The sequence below is a fragment of the Lytechinus variegatus genome, chromosome 5 (genome assembly GCF_018143015.1).
Source record: "Lytechinus variegatus isolate NC3 chromosome 5, Lvar_3.0, whole genome shotgun sequence".
Classification (NCBI taxonomy): Eukaryota; Metazoa; Echinodermata; class Echinoidea; order Temnopleuroida; family Toxopneustidae; genus Lytechinus; species Lytechinus variegatus.
In genome coordinates this window covers 23,742,080-23,759,841 of record NC_054744.1, presented here as the reverse complement: position 1 = coordinate 23,759,841, position 17,762 = coordinate 23,742,080, and the positions used below count along the sequence as shown (strand labels likewise).

General features: G+C 34.7%; 1 protein-coding gene across 2 annotated transcripts in view; it reads right to left on the bottom strand.

Annotated features, from left to right (window-relative positions):
- Nucleotides 1-17,762, bottom strand: part of LOC121415768 (dual specificity mitogen-activated protein kinase kinase 1-like) — a 40,255-nt gene that overhangs the window by 13,518 nt on the left and 8,975 nt on the right. For both annotated transcript variants that reach the window (XM_041609093.1, XM_041609094.1), the window contains exons 4-5: nt 14,610-14,693; nt 13,601-13,652 (exon numbers count right to left, since the gene is read on the bottom strand). In XM_041609093.1, coding sequence (XP_041465027.1) covers nt 13,601-13,652; nt 14,610-14,693 — 136 coding nt within the window. The remainder of the gene's footprint in view (nt 1-13,600; nt 13,653-14,609; nt 14,694-17,762) is intronic.

The window sequence follows — 17,762 nt, the reverse complement described above, 5'->3', positions numbered from 1 at the left end:
CAAGGTCTAATTTTTGCCAGCTTCTCACTGACGTCAAAATGATACAATTCAAGTGGTTGGAAAGCTTCCATTTACATTCTCCGTTAACACTAATCAACTTCTTCATGTGAACAGTTCTATCAAAGGTATTTATAAGTTTTTATTTCTTGCCACATTGAGACAATTTCTGAACTTTGGGGGTAATTTCTATCATTTAAAGGGCTACTTATTTTGCTCAATGAGCAACTGCTGTAAATGCAGAAAATTGACTTTCTATATGAAATGTTCTTGATTTTTTTTTAGTGGCAGATCCTGTGGTAACTTTATAAGAAAAGATTGATGGCCACCCCAAGATTCGTATGGATGATTTCAAAGAGAGGAGAACCAACCTATAGGGAATGGGACTTTAATAGGCATGTACATGTAGGCCTTGATAAACTCATTCTATTGCATTATTCACATTTTACAAAATATTAAAAATGTAAAAAAAATCAAAATGTAAAATACAAGAAAGAGCATGTGAACTTCAATAGTAACAATAAATATCAACAAGATACAGTAGCATCCAAAACTAACACCCAAATTTAACACCAGAGTAAAATGACTGGTGTAAAGTAAAATGACTGGTGTGGAGTGTACATGTAGTGTATACACCAACAAACACCAAAAAATTTCTGTGAATGTTAAAAGTAAAAGAAAGTAGTTGCAGCAAAAATTTATTTCATAAGAAAGTCTTTATAAAAATCAAGGTTAATTGTCACGATACTGTCATACGTTGTAGATCAGATCTCGTATAAATGTAAACTTATTTTGTGAAATCATGAAATCTTTAATAGCTCAAACCGATAACCTGGCTGATCACTATTTAAACACAGAAAAGCAAATGTGGGACAGTGTGTTAATATTGCTTGGAAAAATACCCAACATTTGACAGAATTCTGCGCTTATCTTGCTAATTTCTTAGCAATTACACATTTTCTTCCAGAGATATTTGGCACATATTTCTTATTTATAGATGCAAACAGTTGGGTGGAAATTTAATGGATTCTGTTCAAACTCATCTTGAGATCACCACCACAACTGACAAGACACTATAACTCCAAGGTACATGAAGATACAACTTACAAGCTAAACTTCAGAGCATTTTCTACCTCTCTCTTTCTCCTCACTTTTTCTTGATTCTTTTACCCATTTCTTAAAGAAAAATGTCAAGCTCATACAGGAAGGAAACAAGAAACAGGACAAGAGAATACGCCCACACTATTGGGACAAAGCCTATCCTCCTGTGTGTCTGCAATAAAGTTCAAACTTCATTCTCAGCCCATTTTCTCCTATAAATCAGACTTCCACGAAAAAGCACTTTTAGTATTATCTGTGCAGATATAAAGAGTCTTGGTTTCAGCCCACCTTGTATGACATGCTGAGCAAACCTCTTGAAAATAACATTCTCATCAAACTACAAGAAAAATATAAGCACAGTCATTCAATAATTACATAAACAGGAAGAAATACATGTAAATTGTAATACAAAATCATAAATTGGTATTCAAATGAAATATATACACCAATGTACATTTAGGATTGTCACTTTCTGATCAGGACAATTGTAGTTTACAGTTGAGTCTCAATTAATGTGATCTTTTCAAATCTTGAGATTTCTTTTGTAGAATCAGTTCCATATACATGTATAAAGTTTAATACAAAACTATCATATAGACTTATAGCTTCAATTAAATTCCTGCCAAAAATTTTAGGTAAAACTACAACTGAAATTGAAAAGCGTATTTATTTTTGTTAACTCGAGATGAAGGATTGCATCATAAAACATTGTGGGAACAATGCAATGTAAAATCTCATTCTTATACATGTACATGTATAAGAGCATTTGGTAGCCTGCCTATAATAGGCGGAGGCAGTAACTATTAGTACATCTTTGCTGTTATACTATAAACATATATTGTAAATTAATTAGATGTGTCTGATATGCAGAGAGACTACAGATGGTGCAAATCACCACCACCTCTACAATTCTATCTTGCTTTTAAAAGTAATTTTTTGGTTGACTATGAATGGTAGGTGGCAGTATTTCATACAAAAATCTGCACCGAATCCTGGTCGATTAAAAGGGAAAAAAATGACTAAAGCCGAGAGGGTCGCATCTACTCGCATGTGTAGATGGTTGCTATCCACTCACTGTACATCGTCTTGCTGCAGAGGAGCAGATGCATCGCTTACATTCAGTTAAAGGACAAGTCTACCCCAACAAAAAGTTGATTTGAATAAAAAGAGAAAATTCCAAAAAGCATAACACTGAAAATTTTATCAAAATCGGATGTAAAATAAAAGAATTATGACATTTTAAAGTTATGCTTAATTTCACAAAACAGTTATATGCACATGATCCTGGCTTGTATGCAAATGAGGAGACTACATGGCGTCATCCACTCACTATTTCTTTTGTATTTTATTAGATGAAATGTGAAAAATTCTAATTTTCTCCTCATTGTCAAGTGATACAACATTTAATTCCACCCTGAACATGTGGCATTAGCATTGTTTAATACTATATGTTTCAGTCAAGTTGGTCCTTATTGTCAATTTTATAAACAAGTGGAATGCCTCTGGCCGTCTCCCCTTCATCACGCGATTCCACATAGCAGCATTGCTGACTTTGAAAACCACTATAACTCGCACAAGATGTTCAATGATACTTGGTTACTCTTATTTCCACGTTTTATGAACTAGGCCAATACACTTACAGAGATAGGATGGTAATTCAACAAATAACCCCAACGTGGCCAAAATTCATTGACCTCACATGACCTTTGACCTTGATCATGTGACCTGAAACTTGCACAGGATATTCAGTGATACTTTATTACTCTTATGTCCAAGTTTCAAAAGTCAGATCAATAAACTTGCAAAGTTATGATGGTAATTCAACAGATACCCCCATTATGGCCAAAGTTCATTGACCTTTGACCTTGGTCACGTGACCTAAAATGCGCACAGGATGCTCAGTGATACTTGATTACTATTATGTCCAAGTTTCATGAATCAGATCCAAAAACTTTTAAAGTTTTGATTGTAATTCAATAGATACCCCAAAATCGGCCAAAGTTCATTGACCCCAAATGACCTTTGACCTTGGTCATGTGACATGAAACTCATGCAGGATGTTTGGTGATACTTGATTAACCTTATGTCCAAGTTTAATGACCTAGGTCCATATATTTCCTAAGTTATGATGACATTTCAAAAACTTAACCTCAGGTTAAGATTTTGATGTTGATTCCCACAACATGGTCTAAGTTCATTGACCCTAAATGACCTTTGACCTTGGTCATGTGACATGAAACTCTAATAGGATGTTCAGTAATACTTGATTAACCTTATGGCCAAGTTTCATGAACTAGGTCCATATAGTTTCTAAGTTATGATGTAATTTCAAAAACTTAACCTCAGGTTAAGATTTGATGTTGACGCCGCCGCCGTCGTCGCCGTCGGAAAAGCGGCGCCTATAGTCTCACTCTGCTACGCAGGTGAGACAAAAATGAAATATTGTATTATTTCAAAAAAAAAAAAAAAAAAAAGTGAGTGATTGACATCATCGACTGACTCACGTAGCTGTGCATAATACTGCATATATCACTGTTTTGTGAAAAATCAGCGAAACTTTAAAATGTCATAACTTTGATCTGATTTTGATGAAATTTTCAGCACTATGCTAGTTTGATTTTTTTTCTCTATTCATTCAAGTCAGCAATTTCCCAGGGTGGACTAGTCCCAGCCTTTGCCTAGGTTTAGGCTAAGAGAGGGGGTCGCTTAATTGGAATAGGAAATATTCAAATTCAAATTCTTACAAAGAATCAATCCATCGGCCTCCAAACTTTTGTAAATAGCAGAGTTGCTTCAACCATCGACAAGAATCACAATAAAGGATCATAAAATGTATTTCAATGTCTCCTTTAAAGGTAAATGCCAGTTTTGGTAACAATATCAAAATGAGTTCGTACAAAATCCAATGAAATGACCACCAAAGTGTCTGTTTGTATAAATAAAGAGTATGTGCCAAAGGATTCTGGAAGAAATTGTGTAATTGCTGAGAAATTAGCAAATAAGCACAGGATTCAGGTAAAGCGTCGGGCACGACATTCAAAGCAATAATAATACTGTCCCACGTGCACTTATTTGTGTTGGTGATCTTCAGTGTGAATATTTTTCAGCGTAGATTTCAAGATTTAACAAAGTTCAGTTTATGTGACTGTACCAGATCTAGATCCTTGATGATATACTGACAATTAAGCCTGGTTTTACAGACTTTCTCATGAAATCAGTGTTTACTGCAACTACTGGCATTTCTCTTTAATACTACATGTATCTGTGGTATTATTGTTAATACATTTTTTATTGACTTGACATTGACTCAGGAAGCACATTCCAGTCAAATTTCTCTGTAATCAAAATGCCATCAGGATAAAGGAAGGGTTTTGGCAATTTGTAGCAGACAGTGGTTTCTATCATCCCGTTAAGGAGAGGTGTCATAAATTGGTGGCCTCTATGGAGAAAGTTCATGGGCCAACTCCTGATATGCTATTTCTAAATCTGCTGGTACTAAATTTTACAAAATTTGATCAAATTAAAAACTTTGAAAGTGATTTTGTCCCATTCCTCTCAAAATTCCAGTCTAGTCTTTGGGTTTTACATGTATACTTTTCTGTAGCTTTCATTTCCCTATTCACTTATTTGTAAATTCATCAAGCTTTTTCTTTATTTCAACACATAATTTTTGTTTTCTTTCTATATTTATTAATTTATCCATTCATTCATTCAAGATTTATTCTTTATTTTCATTCATCCATCTATTTACTATTAATTCATACATTCACTCACTCACTCAATCACTCAACAACTCACTCATTTATTAATTATTCATTTTTGTTTATCTATGTTTTTTAAACTTTTGATTCATATGTATTTAGCTGTTTTTATTCAGTTATTATCAATTCATTCCTTGATTCATACATTAAGTCCAGAGATTGCTTATAAATCCATTCATTGATATATTTTATTTCTGCAATAATACACACATACCATGGCATACTGTTTTTACTCTTGGGGAGAGTACCTAAAAGTTTAAAAATTTCTTTAATGGGGTCACTTTGTATGTTACAGTAGTTTTTAAATGTTGTTTTATATCTCACTCAAGCCTTTGTTCTGTTATAACTACGCCGAGATGTTGAACTTCCTGGAAAATGTAAAATGAGTTCATCAAACTGTAATTTTCAATTTACCAGTTTCTCCACTTGAACAGTGACACTGCATGAAATACTAGTCACACCAACACACCCTACTCCAAACCAACCGATGGTATGTAACTGGTAATAACATCATAGCTTTTGTCAGTCTTGAGTCAGATTTGTCAGTATCACTGTCACTGTTGGAGAATGGGGATTCCAACAAGTTGAGAGAGGGATGTAATCTGAAGATGGTATCACACCTGTTCTGATTCAAGAAACTGCTGATATAATGTCAGACACTAACAGAATTAGAAAGATGGGTTGGCGGTGACAGTCAGAAGTAAGACTGATTGTGAAAAGAGGGCGAAAACAGCATTGCTGTACGATAAACTATACAGTATAAAAATTTTAAGGATTTGAAATAAATTCAGATTGGCTGTGAGTAGTGACCTGCCGAATATAAGATTTGTTTTTAATCTTACATAATAAATCTTAAACATCACAAAGATTTTAATTGAATTTTTTTATCTCTGTATTCAAATCCACATGGTTAAATCAAAATCTAATATTTGGCTGGTCACTAATAAGAGCTTATCTGGATTTGTGTAAATCCTTAAAACTAAGAGTGTAAAACAATCACTTGGTATGATAAATATCTTAAAGAGAAAATTAAAATATTTCATCCTTCTTAGAATAAAATACAAAAGAAATCATGGCAGGCCAAGTGGGTGAAGTTATCAGTTCCCTCATTTTAATAGCAGCAGCTATGTTGTCTGTGCAAAAAAAAATACCATGTCATAACAATCTTATTTTAAATCCTATTTTAATGAAATTTTCAGTACTATGCTTGTCTCTTTTTATTCAAATCACCTTTTTGTTGGGGAGGACTTTCCCTTTAAACAGCACTCAACAAATACATATTTACATAATTTACGTCTGAGCAGTCTGGAATCTGACTGAAATGAAATCATTCCATTCAGGCTGTGGGTTAAGTGAAGCATCAAATTACTTTGATGCAATAAACAGGTAGCCACATCCTAATTGGCTTATATCACAGAGGTCAGAGTTCACCAAGATCTATTTCCATCATCAATCGATTCAGTAATGACAATGTCACTGCTTAAATTCGGCTTCTGCGTTCTGCACATGAATTATTGTGATGCAATGTTGGCATCAGTGTATACAAATAGACCTACATGAAGGTGCAACAGCATCCAGGACCAGGATAGTGGTGAAAATGTAGGCCTACCCATTTCATCTTTTGGCAGTCGTGCTCCTGATTAATGAAATTTCTTTCTTTGTGTTAGTTTTGTATTTGTGCCCCTTCCCCCCCCCCCCCTCCACACGACCTCTGATATGCATTGGCAGTTGGCCAACACCCATCGCCCCACATTTAGGCCAGTGGACAAAGCAGCAATGCTTTTATAGATTTTTAGTGCACTTCTTTCTTTTATTATTAGATTTCACTCCCTCATCAAATCCTTTGAATTTATATCAATTTCTGCAGGAAAGTTTGTAATCATATTAGACATATAGTTTTGGCCCCGCCATGGGGGACAATCAATTCCTATACCAATTCAACTGTAGCTGTTTAATTCTAATTGATGATAAAAACATGAAAATAAGACAAAATGAGAGGGATATTATTTTCCAAGATACTCTGCAATTATGAAATTCAATATCCTTTACTGAATACTGGATTACATTACACTGGAGAAAATTTGCTTTTTGCGGAGTGGGGAAATTGGGTAAATGACAAGTTGCCTAGAGCTTATACCTTTATCTTTAATATCTTTAATCTGAAAAAACCCTTCGCCCTACTTCTCCCAATATCATATCCCAACCTTGCCATTCTGCTTTATCGATTAAAATCCCTATAAACTGTAGTATGGTATCAAAATCCTTTCAAACTAGAATCTATAAAGACACTTCAAATAGCTTACAATTGTAGGCAAATAGACCTTTATGAAAGTATGGAAAATGAAAGTAAATACTTAAAGGACTTTTTCATACTGAATTCCACATCAATACACAGGAGACGTGGGTGGGACTTGGCATTACTCCTGAACATGTGCCATGCCCTTGGAAATGAATATTATGAATGAATGGTCTTTGAGTGGGGGAGGTACTGGTAGTAGTATATCGTGAATCACATGGAATGTTGTGAGAAATATAGATTACTATCCAATTCATGTTTGTCAGGCAATATTTGATAGTGCGTAGGCGATTCCATTTAAACTTCTTCCCAGTATAGACTTTTAATACTACAATGCTATACGTACACATGTGCTACATGCCTACATGTACATGTACATACGGTACACTTGGTCTCTGTCAATTGAGGTTTTTTCTAAGAATCATGTTGCTTTGAATATAAAGGATCTACCTTTTACAGATTCTTCAAGACAATGATTTTTTTCAAACATTAAAGGGGAGGAAAAAGGATAATAAATGCTGAAATGTAAAAGTTTGAACAAAATCGGACAAACAATAAGAAAGTAATATTGGTAATCACTATATCCATGGAGACTTCAAATTGGCCGCATATGTGATGTCATAGTGATGCATTTCTACATCAAATGGCAAAAATGTCTTTCTTTTCAAAAGTTTCACTTCATATTACATTTCTCTTTCATGTGGACATTTAGAACAAATTTCAATACTACCTCAGTTATATTTAGATTACTGCCCCAGGGGAATCCCCGACGGTCTATGGGAAAGTTGTCCTTGCCCCTTGTCATACATGTAAATTATTAAAAGGAAAAGTCCACCCCTACAAAAACTTGATTTGAATAAAAAGGGACAAATCCAACAAGCATACACGCAACACTGAAAATTTCATCAAAATTGTATGTAAAATAAGAAAGTTATGACATTTTCAAGTTTTACTTAATTTTAACAAAACAGTTATACATGTATGCAGTCCGCACGACAGGTGTAGAATGCCTATGCTGCGGTTTCGAATTTCGCGCGAAACGTGTCACCCCACTGAGAGCGTTTCCATAGCAACAAGAGCGCTTTACGTGAAGTGATTTTGAAAACCACTTTCGTGTTATCAAGTGGGAACGCTAGCAAAGCGATCTTCCAAACTGGTTTCCTGAATCGGTTTCCAGTAAACTAGTTTTAGAAAGCGTAATGAGAACGGCCTCATTCACTCCCCTTTCAGATCTAATATTCACTGATTGACAGCCTGGAGAAGCTGTGATAACAATAGGCTAACATCCTGGCTGAAAATATTCATATCTGATTAAATAGAGTAAAATTCACAGAACAAAATACCAAAAATTTCATCAAAATAGGATAACAAATAACAAAGTTATTGAATTTTAAAGTTTAGCAACATTTTGTGAAAACAGTTATAGGCTATGCAATATTTCAATTTTTACAGATTTAACAAGAGCCAACTTGACTGAACCATAAAATGTTTAATAAACAATTGTAATTCCACATGTTCAGGGATAAATAAAAGTTTGTTTTACAGGGCAATGAGAAAATTATAATATTTCTCATAATAAAATACAAAAGAAATAGTGAGTGATGGCATCAGTTCCCTCACTTGCATACTGACCGGGATGTGCATATTTACTCTCTTGTGAAATTAAGCATAAATTTAAAATGTTTCTTATTTTACACCCGATGTTAATGAAATTTTCAGTGTTATGCTTGTTGGATTTTTCTCTTTTTATTCTCAAATCAACTTTTTGTTGGGTTGGACTTTTCCTTTTAATGATTGGCCTCAATGCCCCTTTCTCCACCCAAAGGTATTTTTTCAGCCCTTTTAGAAGTTACCAGATTGTGCTGTAATATAAAGTAGTGCTCCTTTGAAAAGTGGTCTTGCCCTATTTTCTGATGATGAAAATGATCCTTTAACTAGATATTGTATGGGACTCCTGGAGTAGATGTGATTTTTTTCACATGTCTAAAATTCAGTAGTTAAATAAAAGTATCCCTGTAAGATCAATAAATGTCAAATTGAAGAAACAAATTATCCCTCGACCCAATTAATTTAGACTACATACATTTCAACTCTAATCCATGCCTTTGAAAATATGTGGGTGGATACAAACAATATGCATACCAAAGATCTTACTTTTTAAGTAAATCCCCAAGCCCATTCCCTTGCTGTACTTTATCAGAAAACTCCCACTCAAAAAAACAGAATCTCTTTTTTAGATTTAGTTCTGATCTTTTGCAAGCAAATGTAAAAATGAACCATGATGACACACACATCTACATCTACATGTAGATGTACCAGCATATGTGTGGACCTTTAGATGTACAGTATGAGATATAAAGATGGAGATTGTCCGTGGGCGGATGAGTAGAATTGAGAGGTTTACTGTTACGTTAAGTAGGGGTGGATTCCCATTTTTTTATTTTAATGACCTGCATTACGTATCTGAGTTTGGATATTGATAATGTATGAATGATATCATATAATACACCTACAAATACCATTCTTGTAATAACTGAAGATGGTGACAAATTCTTTGAAAATTTTGTAACACGCCCCTTCTGTTTGTAAAGAAAATGAAAGCACTTCCATATTTATAACATGAATTCAAACAATTTATAAATAGATTTGAGGTTTATATATTAATCTGTCCAAGTCAAATCTATTGGGACCTCAGAACTTTGACAAAATTTGCCTCTTGGAAATTACACCATGTTAATGTTTGCATATTCTGGTTTGAAAAAAAAATGCTTATAATAATCTAGGTTGATTACTTGACTCACGGATCATCCTAATTGTGTTTGAATAAAATCAACAGAATGTTCCCATTATGGTTTTTTCTTTTACATGTAGGCAGTTTGAGAAAACATTTCAAAGCCAATTTAGAATTAATGGTAGAGAACTTTGAGACAGTAAAGTCTTTTTAAAAATATCAGTATACATATACACTGTAATGTTTAAAAGAAAGAAAGAAAGAAAGAAAGAAATAGAAGAAATAAAGAGAAAAGTGGCAGGGGATTTTTTTAATATTGTGTCAGCATGACTGAATGCCTGTAGATGCTTAAAGGACAAATCTACCCCAACAAAAAGTTGATTTAAAAAAAAGAAAAAAACCCAACAAGCAAAACACTGAAAATTTCATCAAAATCGGATGTAAAATAAGAAAGTTTTGACATTTCAAAGTTTCGCTTAATTTCACAAAACACAATATATGCTATTATGCACATCCTGGTCGGTATGCAAATTGGCAGACTGATGACGTCACCCACTCACTATTTCTTTTGTATTTTATTATATGAATATTCTTATTTTCACCTCCTTGTCAAGTGAAACAAAGTTTTATTTCTCCCTGAACATGTAGAATTACCATTATTTTAACAGTTTATGGTTAAGATAACTTGGTCCTTTCTGTAAAAATTGAAATATTGTATAATTCAAACAATAAAAAACAAAAGAAATGGTGAGTGATGGACGTCATCAACTCTCTCATTTGCATATTGCTGAGTTGTGTTTTGTGAAATATAAGGCCAAACTTCAAAAGGTCATAACTTTCTTATTTTATCATCAAATTTCGATGAAATTTCCAGCGTTACGTTTTTTTTCTCTATCGACTCAAATCAACACTTTCCTGGGGTGGACTTGACCTTTAAAAGTTGTTGAGCTTTGTTTAACAGGGGTTATTTCATCAGGAATTTTTTTAACATTATATTTCCAAATAAAAAAATCACTAGTAAAACAAACCCCAGAAAGAACTAAAATAAGAATTCTAGTTGTAAGACAAATTAAGTGGTAGTTTCAAAGGATAAAGAAAAGTCTTGTCATTTTCTAAGAAATACACTGTACAAGTACAGAATACTGAAGGACAGTCATTGTAATATCTACTACCGGTACCATTATCACAACATCAAATACTATTGAACTTGAATATGCCTAAAGTGTGAAATCAAGCCTGCAGGCTTCTGATTTCATTCTTATGAATAAAACAATACACCCCCTTTTTATAGCATCAATCAATGACATCAGTCCCATATGCATAATGTAATGTGGGAGCAGAAAAAACAATGACACTGAAATATATTCTTACAAAATAGTAAAATTTTCCATCAATCAGATGAGAAATAAAAGGCAGCAATATTAGTTGTTGATACAACAAGTACTGATCACCATAGTAACAAATGAAAACCATGTACAGTGAAATTGTTACATTTTTCAGTTCTATGCCTACACTTCTTGTGACACCACAAATAGTAGAGCGAAGGCAAACCAGAGATTTTAGAGCTATTTTTTGGCTCTACAAACTGAGAAAACATCACAATTTAATTCAGCTTACATTCCATCACCTTTACACAGTATCTTTCCATTTCATTTTTACAATTTTATCCATGGAATCTCTGGGATTGTAAGGTGAAAGCAGACCAACTATAAATTCAAGAATTTCAGGCAATGAGAAAGAAAACTTCCCACGATATCACTTACAAACGAGCAATATCATGCTGGCCAAGCCAGAAACACTTTCATTAAAATCAGTCACATCAAAGTATCAAACAAAGAAGGTGAAAGGCACTTGGGAAATATCACAATGAGAAGCAAAAAATTTCAAAATACATCTCCTTACATGTATGTGGTTCTCATTATCAAAGCAAATTATGCTAACTGAAAAACAAGATTGGCATACATGTATTTGAAGAAATAATGTTTAATTCACAGAATTTCTTGGAACAGGAATAATTTGATACATTTTCATTTCCGGATAAAGCAGATTAAAGTCTCTCAAAGTTTAGTTAATCCCCCTCATAATTGAAAACAAAAATTATGGTGTGGAGAATGGTGTACAAGCAAAAGAGGAAAGGGCTAGTGAATGCATTTTTCTAATTTACATGACAATCTATTTTGGTCATGATCCTAGCCAAAACACACAAAAAATTATTTTTTTAGAGGAGCAGGGGATTAATGACCATAACTGTTGGATTGCTCAAAAGATAGCAAAGAAATTAATAAGACAAATGAAAGTTGTTGCAGTAAACACTGATTTCACGAGAAAGTGTGTGAAACCAAGCTTAATTGTCACTATATCATCGAGGATCTAAATCTGGTACAGTTACATAAACTGAACTCTGTGAAATCTTGAAATCTACGCTGAAGAATTTGCACACTGAAGATCACCAACACAGATAAGCGCACGTGGGACAGTGTATTATTATTGCTTTGAATGTCGGCCGACGCTTGACCAGAATCCAATGCTTCTAAAATTTCTCAGCAATTACACAATTTCTTCTAGAATCCTTCGGCACATATTTTTTATTTATTCAAACAGACACTTTGGTGGTCATTTCATTGGATTCTGTACGAACTCATTTTGAAATCACTACCACAACTGGAATTTATCTTTAAAGTATGAGAAAAAACTACAATGTCTGGGCCAAATATTTGTGTACAGTCCCATACAGTGTGTGCACTGTAAGTGACTCATGGCAACACACAACTTCATTTCAAATCACTGGGGTAATTTCAAAATCTTGTAGTATACAAATGTATCAGGCTTTGAGAAAGAATAGTGGGGAATTGTTTATCCAAGGTTGGACTGGCAATTACTATCTTTTTCACCTTTCAATCATTGACACCTTGGCAAAGCAAATTTTCTTCATTAGTGTTTTGTTGTCATCATTCACATCGGAGCTAGAATCTGTTAGTAGTCACACGATGCGAGTTGAACCAATCATCATACAGGATATAAAGTACATGTAGTGTAATATGAACCACACACTCTCAAGTGTTGGTCATAAAGCTCACAAATATTGATATGATGAGAAGGATTCACACTTCAATTTATAGCGATATTGATCGATATCTTCCAACTTCCGGGGCTTTTAACATCTAGACTTAGCAATTGATCAAGAAAATGAAAATCCATTCCATGTTTTATTTTTCAAAATTAAATAATAGAAATACTCCGAAAATTCTCTTTGCCCAATTAATCGTTGGCCTGGCAGCCACTGTGTAGAGCCAGATCGACGTAGCAACTCCCATCTTTCAACGTCTTTTGGTCTGACGCAGCCGGGGTTTGAACTTCCAACCTTTAGATTGTGAGATGGACGCTCTACCAATTGAGCCAACACACCAGGCTGATATTCACAATTGATCAAACACAATAATCGATGCAATTAATCACAGAAACCAAGCCCAAAATCAACTACTAAAGCTTTATTATAATGGGGCCTGGGATGGCATTTTGGCAACTTTGGTCATGAATTCAAATTTCAACCTCACAACAAATTCCCAAAACAGAGCTGCAAAGTTTATGGACCCCTTCGAAAAAATAACAGCATTTGCTGATAGGGTGTTCCATCCAAAAAGTGAAAAGTAAGGCTTTGCCACACCATGTCCAAATGAGGTTTTTTTCACTTCTAAACAAATAAAAAAAACTTACCTCTGTGCATAATGTCGTGAACATCTCTTAAATAACTAAGCCCTTTTAACACCTGAAAAAACAAGCAAAAATTATTGTTATCATTTTAATTTCTTGAAACATATATTTTATTTCTTTCCTAAAACGAATGCAGCTGTTCAACAACACATACAAACTCACAGACATTAAAAAGTGTAATGTAGGCAAAAGCAGTTTCACAGACAAGTGTTGGCAGCAGGCATTAAAAAGAAATGCCAGTACTTTCAGTAAACACTGATTACATGAGAAAGTCTGTAAAACCAGGCTTAATTGTCAGAATATCATCGAGGATCTAGATCTGGTACAGTTACATAAACTAATCTTTGTGAAATCTTGAAATCTACGCTAAAAAATGTTCAAATTGAAGATCATCAACACAGATAAGTGCACATGGGACAGTGTATTTTAATTGCTTTGAATGTCAGCCCAACGCTTGACCCATATCCTGTGCTTATTTGCTAATTTCTCAGCAATTACACAATTTCTTCCAGAATCCTTTGGCACATATTTTTTTTATTCATACAAACAGACACTTTGGTGGTCATTTCATTGGATTCTGTACGAACTCATTTTGATATTGTTACCACAACTGGTATTTTACCTTTAACAGCAAATTGACTCCTTTTTATGTGTGACCAGAAATATTCAAGCCAGGGGTACTTTGTGCTTCACCATTATGAGGTGACAAAACCTCCGAATATAAATAGAGATGTTCCTACGAGGATATCAATCAAAATTTTGTATTTCTCAAGGCTACTTTGTAAACTTTTGGTTGCACATAGACTCAGATTCAAAGCTGGATTGCATAATTTCAATTTTGGAAAAAAAAAATTCTTTAAAAATGTTTAATACCGGTAGACGATGATTATTGCAAAGCAGTGCAAACCAAAGCTTTCTCTTTATAGATGAACCAAATTAAAAGGAAAAAAATACATATCATATCATATTAACAGAAATAAAGTTGAGTGGGGATATAGAATATAACACTTACTGCAACTGTGACCTTGCCAAGGATATTTTCTGGTATTCTCCCATGTGGTGCTGACTTCATAACTTGATCTAATGAGCCGCCATCCTGTAGAAGAAATAATAAAAAATAAAAAATACATGTCACTACATGTACATTTGCAACATACAGTGATGTTTCAGGGCTAGAATTATACCCCTTTAATCTACATGTAGGGGGAGGCTGCAGCTATCTAGGCTTTCATAAAAACATATTGATATTGTAACTAAGGGTGTGTTTATGCTTCCATTGCGAGGACAGAATCAGCGATTTCAAACGTCGATTCAAAACGCCGATCGTAAACGTGGTTATGGAAGTGATGTTTATGCTTCACTTTTCAGAGCAAATCATAATCTCCAGCTGGCTTCGCATCGTAAAGCGAGGTCAAATTGGGCGCGCCTTTTTTCGAAAGTCTTTTTTCCCGATTGTTGTTATTACGTAGAGATAACATGGAGCAATACGACTGTATTTGCCCGCGGATTTTCATCTCACCGGAAGCATGTACCAAATGACGTCATTTAAACACGTTTACGATCATGGTTCTGTTTATGTTTCCCCAGAAAGCCTGATTCTGGTCAAACGACGTTTACAAACGCACCTTTTTGTGAGTTTACGATCGGCGTTTTTAAACAGCGTTTAAATGAAAGTAAGCATGGACGCAACCGTGTTTTGGACTAATCACGTTTGGAAACACTGATTCTGGCCTGAAAAGTGGAAGCATAAACACGGCCTAAGTCCGATGCGGCAGGACTACAAATGTTACTTCAACTACCCACCATTAATACCTCTCATCTATCATTGTCTTCTTATCATCAACGAAAATCTGGCAACCGTTGTCAGTTTTTCAAACTAAAAATCAGTACTAAATGATATTCCGTAAAGTAAATGACTAAGGAAAGATGAGAGGGCATAGACCTGTGCAAAGCACCCATTGTTAGTAGTCTTGCCACATATGATATTTCTTACGCTATACTGTACCAGGTATCACTGCAGCCCCCTCATGAATAACTTCTCTAAAAGTTTCTATTGTGTGTGTTTTGGGGGATTTTTTTTTACCTCAGTACCCTTCTAAAAGTACAACCAAACATAGACCCAAAGGGAGATACTTTTCTCTACTACCTGTCACAATTTCTTTGAACAGGGGAAAGCTCTCCCAGAGTGAAGATGTTCATTTTTTTTTTTTTTTTTGCTTGTCAGAAAGCTGTGGAAGGGGAAGTGCTCCTGTGACCTCGACTTCCCTCTATTAATTCACCTTGGAGGTTTGTTTTGCACTTTTAAAAATGAATGTACACACTGTAGCTGTGCACAGTAAATCAAGATTTCATGAAAAAGTCTGTACTCTCCGAGATCTATTTCTAGATCTAGTTACATACTGGTATTAAACAGAAATTTGGATCCAGGAATTTCCAAAAGGGGGGGGGGCACATTTTCCGAGGATAAATTTGACAAGCAAATGAATAGTTCATCACTTTCAAAAGGGGGACATGGGCCAGCTTTGCCCCCCCCCCCCCTTGATCCACCAATGGCACCAAGGATGGATGCATCATACATACATGTATACAATGTATTTTACTATTTACCCAAAAAATAAAGTCATACAATATGTAGGCCTGTAGACACACAAGAATGGTACAAAATTATAAAAACTAAACACAATTGGCAATACCAGCACCGAAAGTGAAAAGACTGAACAATATTAATTGAGCTCATGCATAACAGGCCCTACTGATTATTGTAAAAAAAAATGATTGATGTGCATTTTGCTCATAAATGCACGTCCCTGGATCGAATGTTTTACATATCAAAACACACACTGTAGAACAATACCTGTAGGCCTAGGCTTCCATACAAGTAAACAGGGTACTGTATAATACACCTTTCACATATAGGCCCAATGCTGTCTCCAATATGATTTGCCTGTGTATACTACGAACCCAACTAAATGTACATGTACAATGTATATATCCTGACCTGGGGATTCAGCAGGGTAGCAATCCAGGGCATTTCACTGAATGACAGGGCAGTCAGAGTAGGAAGCAAGCCACTGCACTATATTTAGTGTAGTAAAATGTTTATGGGGGACCTCCATCAACATAATCCATTATAATCTGACGGCTCATTCCACTGATTCAAACAGTGGTTTATATCAGCTCACTTCAGATCAAATGCAAATTAGTAGGCATTGTACAGTATGTGCGAGTACATGTACAAACACACAAAGTCATCTGAACTGCAAAACATGATGAAGCTTTATAAAGGGATGCTCCGGGCTGAAGATATTTATTGTCAAATAAATAGAGTAAAATTTACAGCTCCAGCAAATTTAGCAAAATGCTGAAAATTTCATTAAAATCGGAAAAACAATAAAGAAGTTATTGAATTTTAAGGATTTGCATTATTCTGGTGAAACAGTTCTACCCATGTCTTCGTGAATATTCATTAGGTGGGCTGATTGGCAAAATCAAGAATTCATGAAAGCTACAGGGTCATTGAAGAAGCCACAGAAATAATCATAAAACTTGTTTGCATGTAAAATTGCAATAAAACCCAAGGTACATGTACATGTCCTACATTCAAAAATCAATTTCTCAGTTACAATTTAAGCACAGGGTCAACTACATTTGTATAAATGCAAACATGCCTATTTGTATCATGAACTGGTTTACAGTGTACAGGCCAATGGAAAGACAGTTCAACACACACACACACACACACACACAAAGCATAATCCGCTATGCAAACTCTCAGTCATCACTGGAGTTTAAGTGGTCTAAATACACAGCCTACAATGACTTGTGTACTGAATGCCCTCTCGCTCAATTGAAACAACAAGTTTTACATGTGCTAGTCTTGTGTGAAGACTCACTTTCTTGTGTAAAGACTCACTTGTTGATAAGAGTTTCAATCAAGGTCTGTGCCTGCAGACTACACACAGCCCTTCTTGTGAGTGACCTATATTTGAAAAATACCAGGCCATTGTATTTTTAAAGGGGAAGTTCACCCTGACAAAAAGTTTATTGTAAAAATAGCAGAAAAAAATAATAAAAAATATTGCTGAAGGTTTGAGAAAAATTCATCAAATAATTAAAAAGTTATTAGAATTTCAATTATTTGATTTGTGACATCATGTGCGAGTAG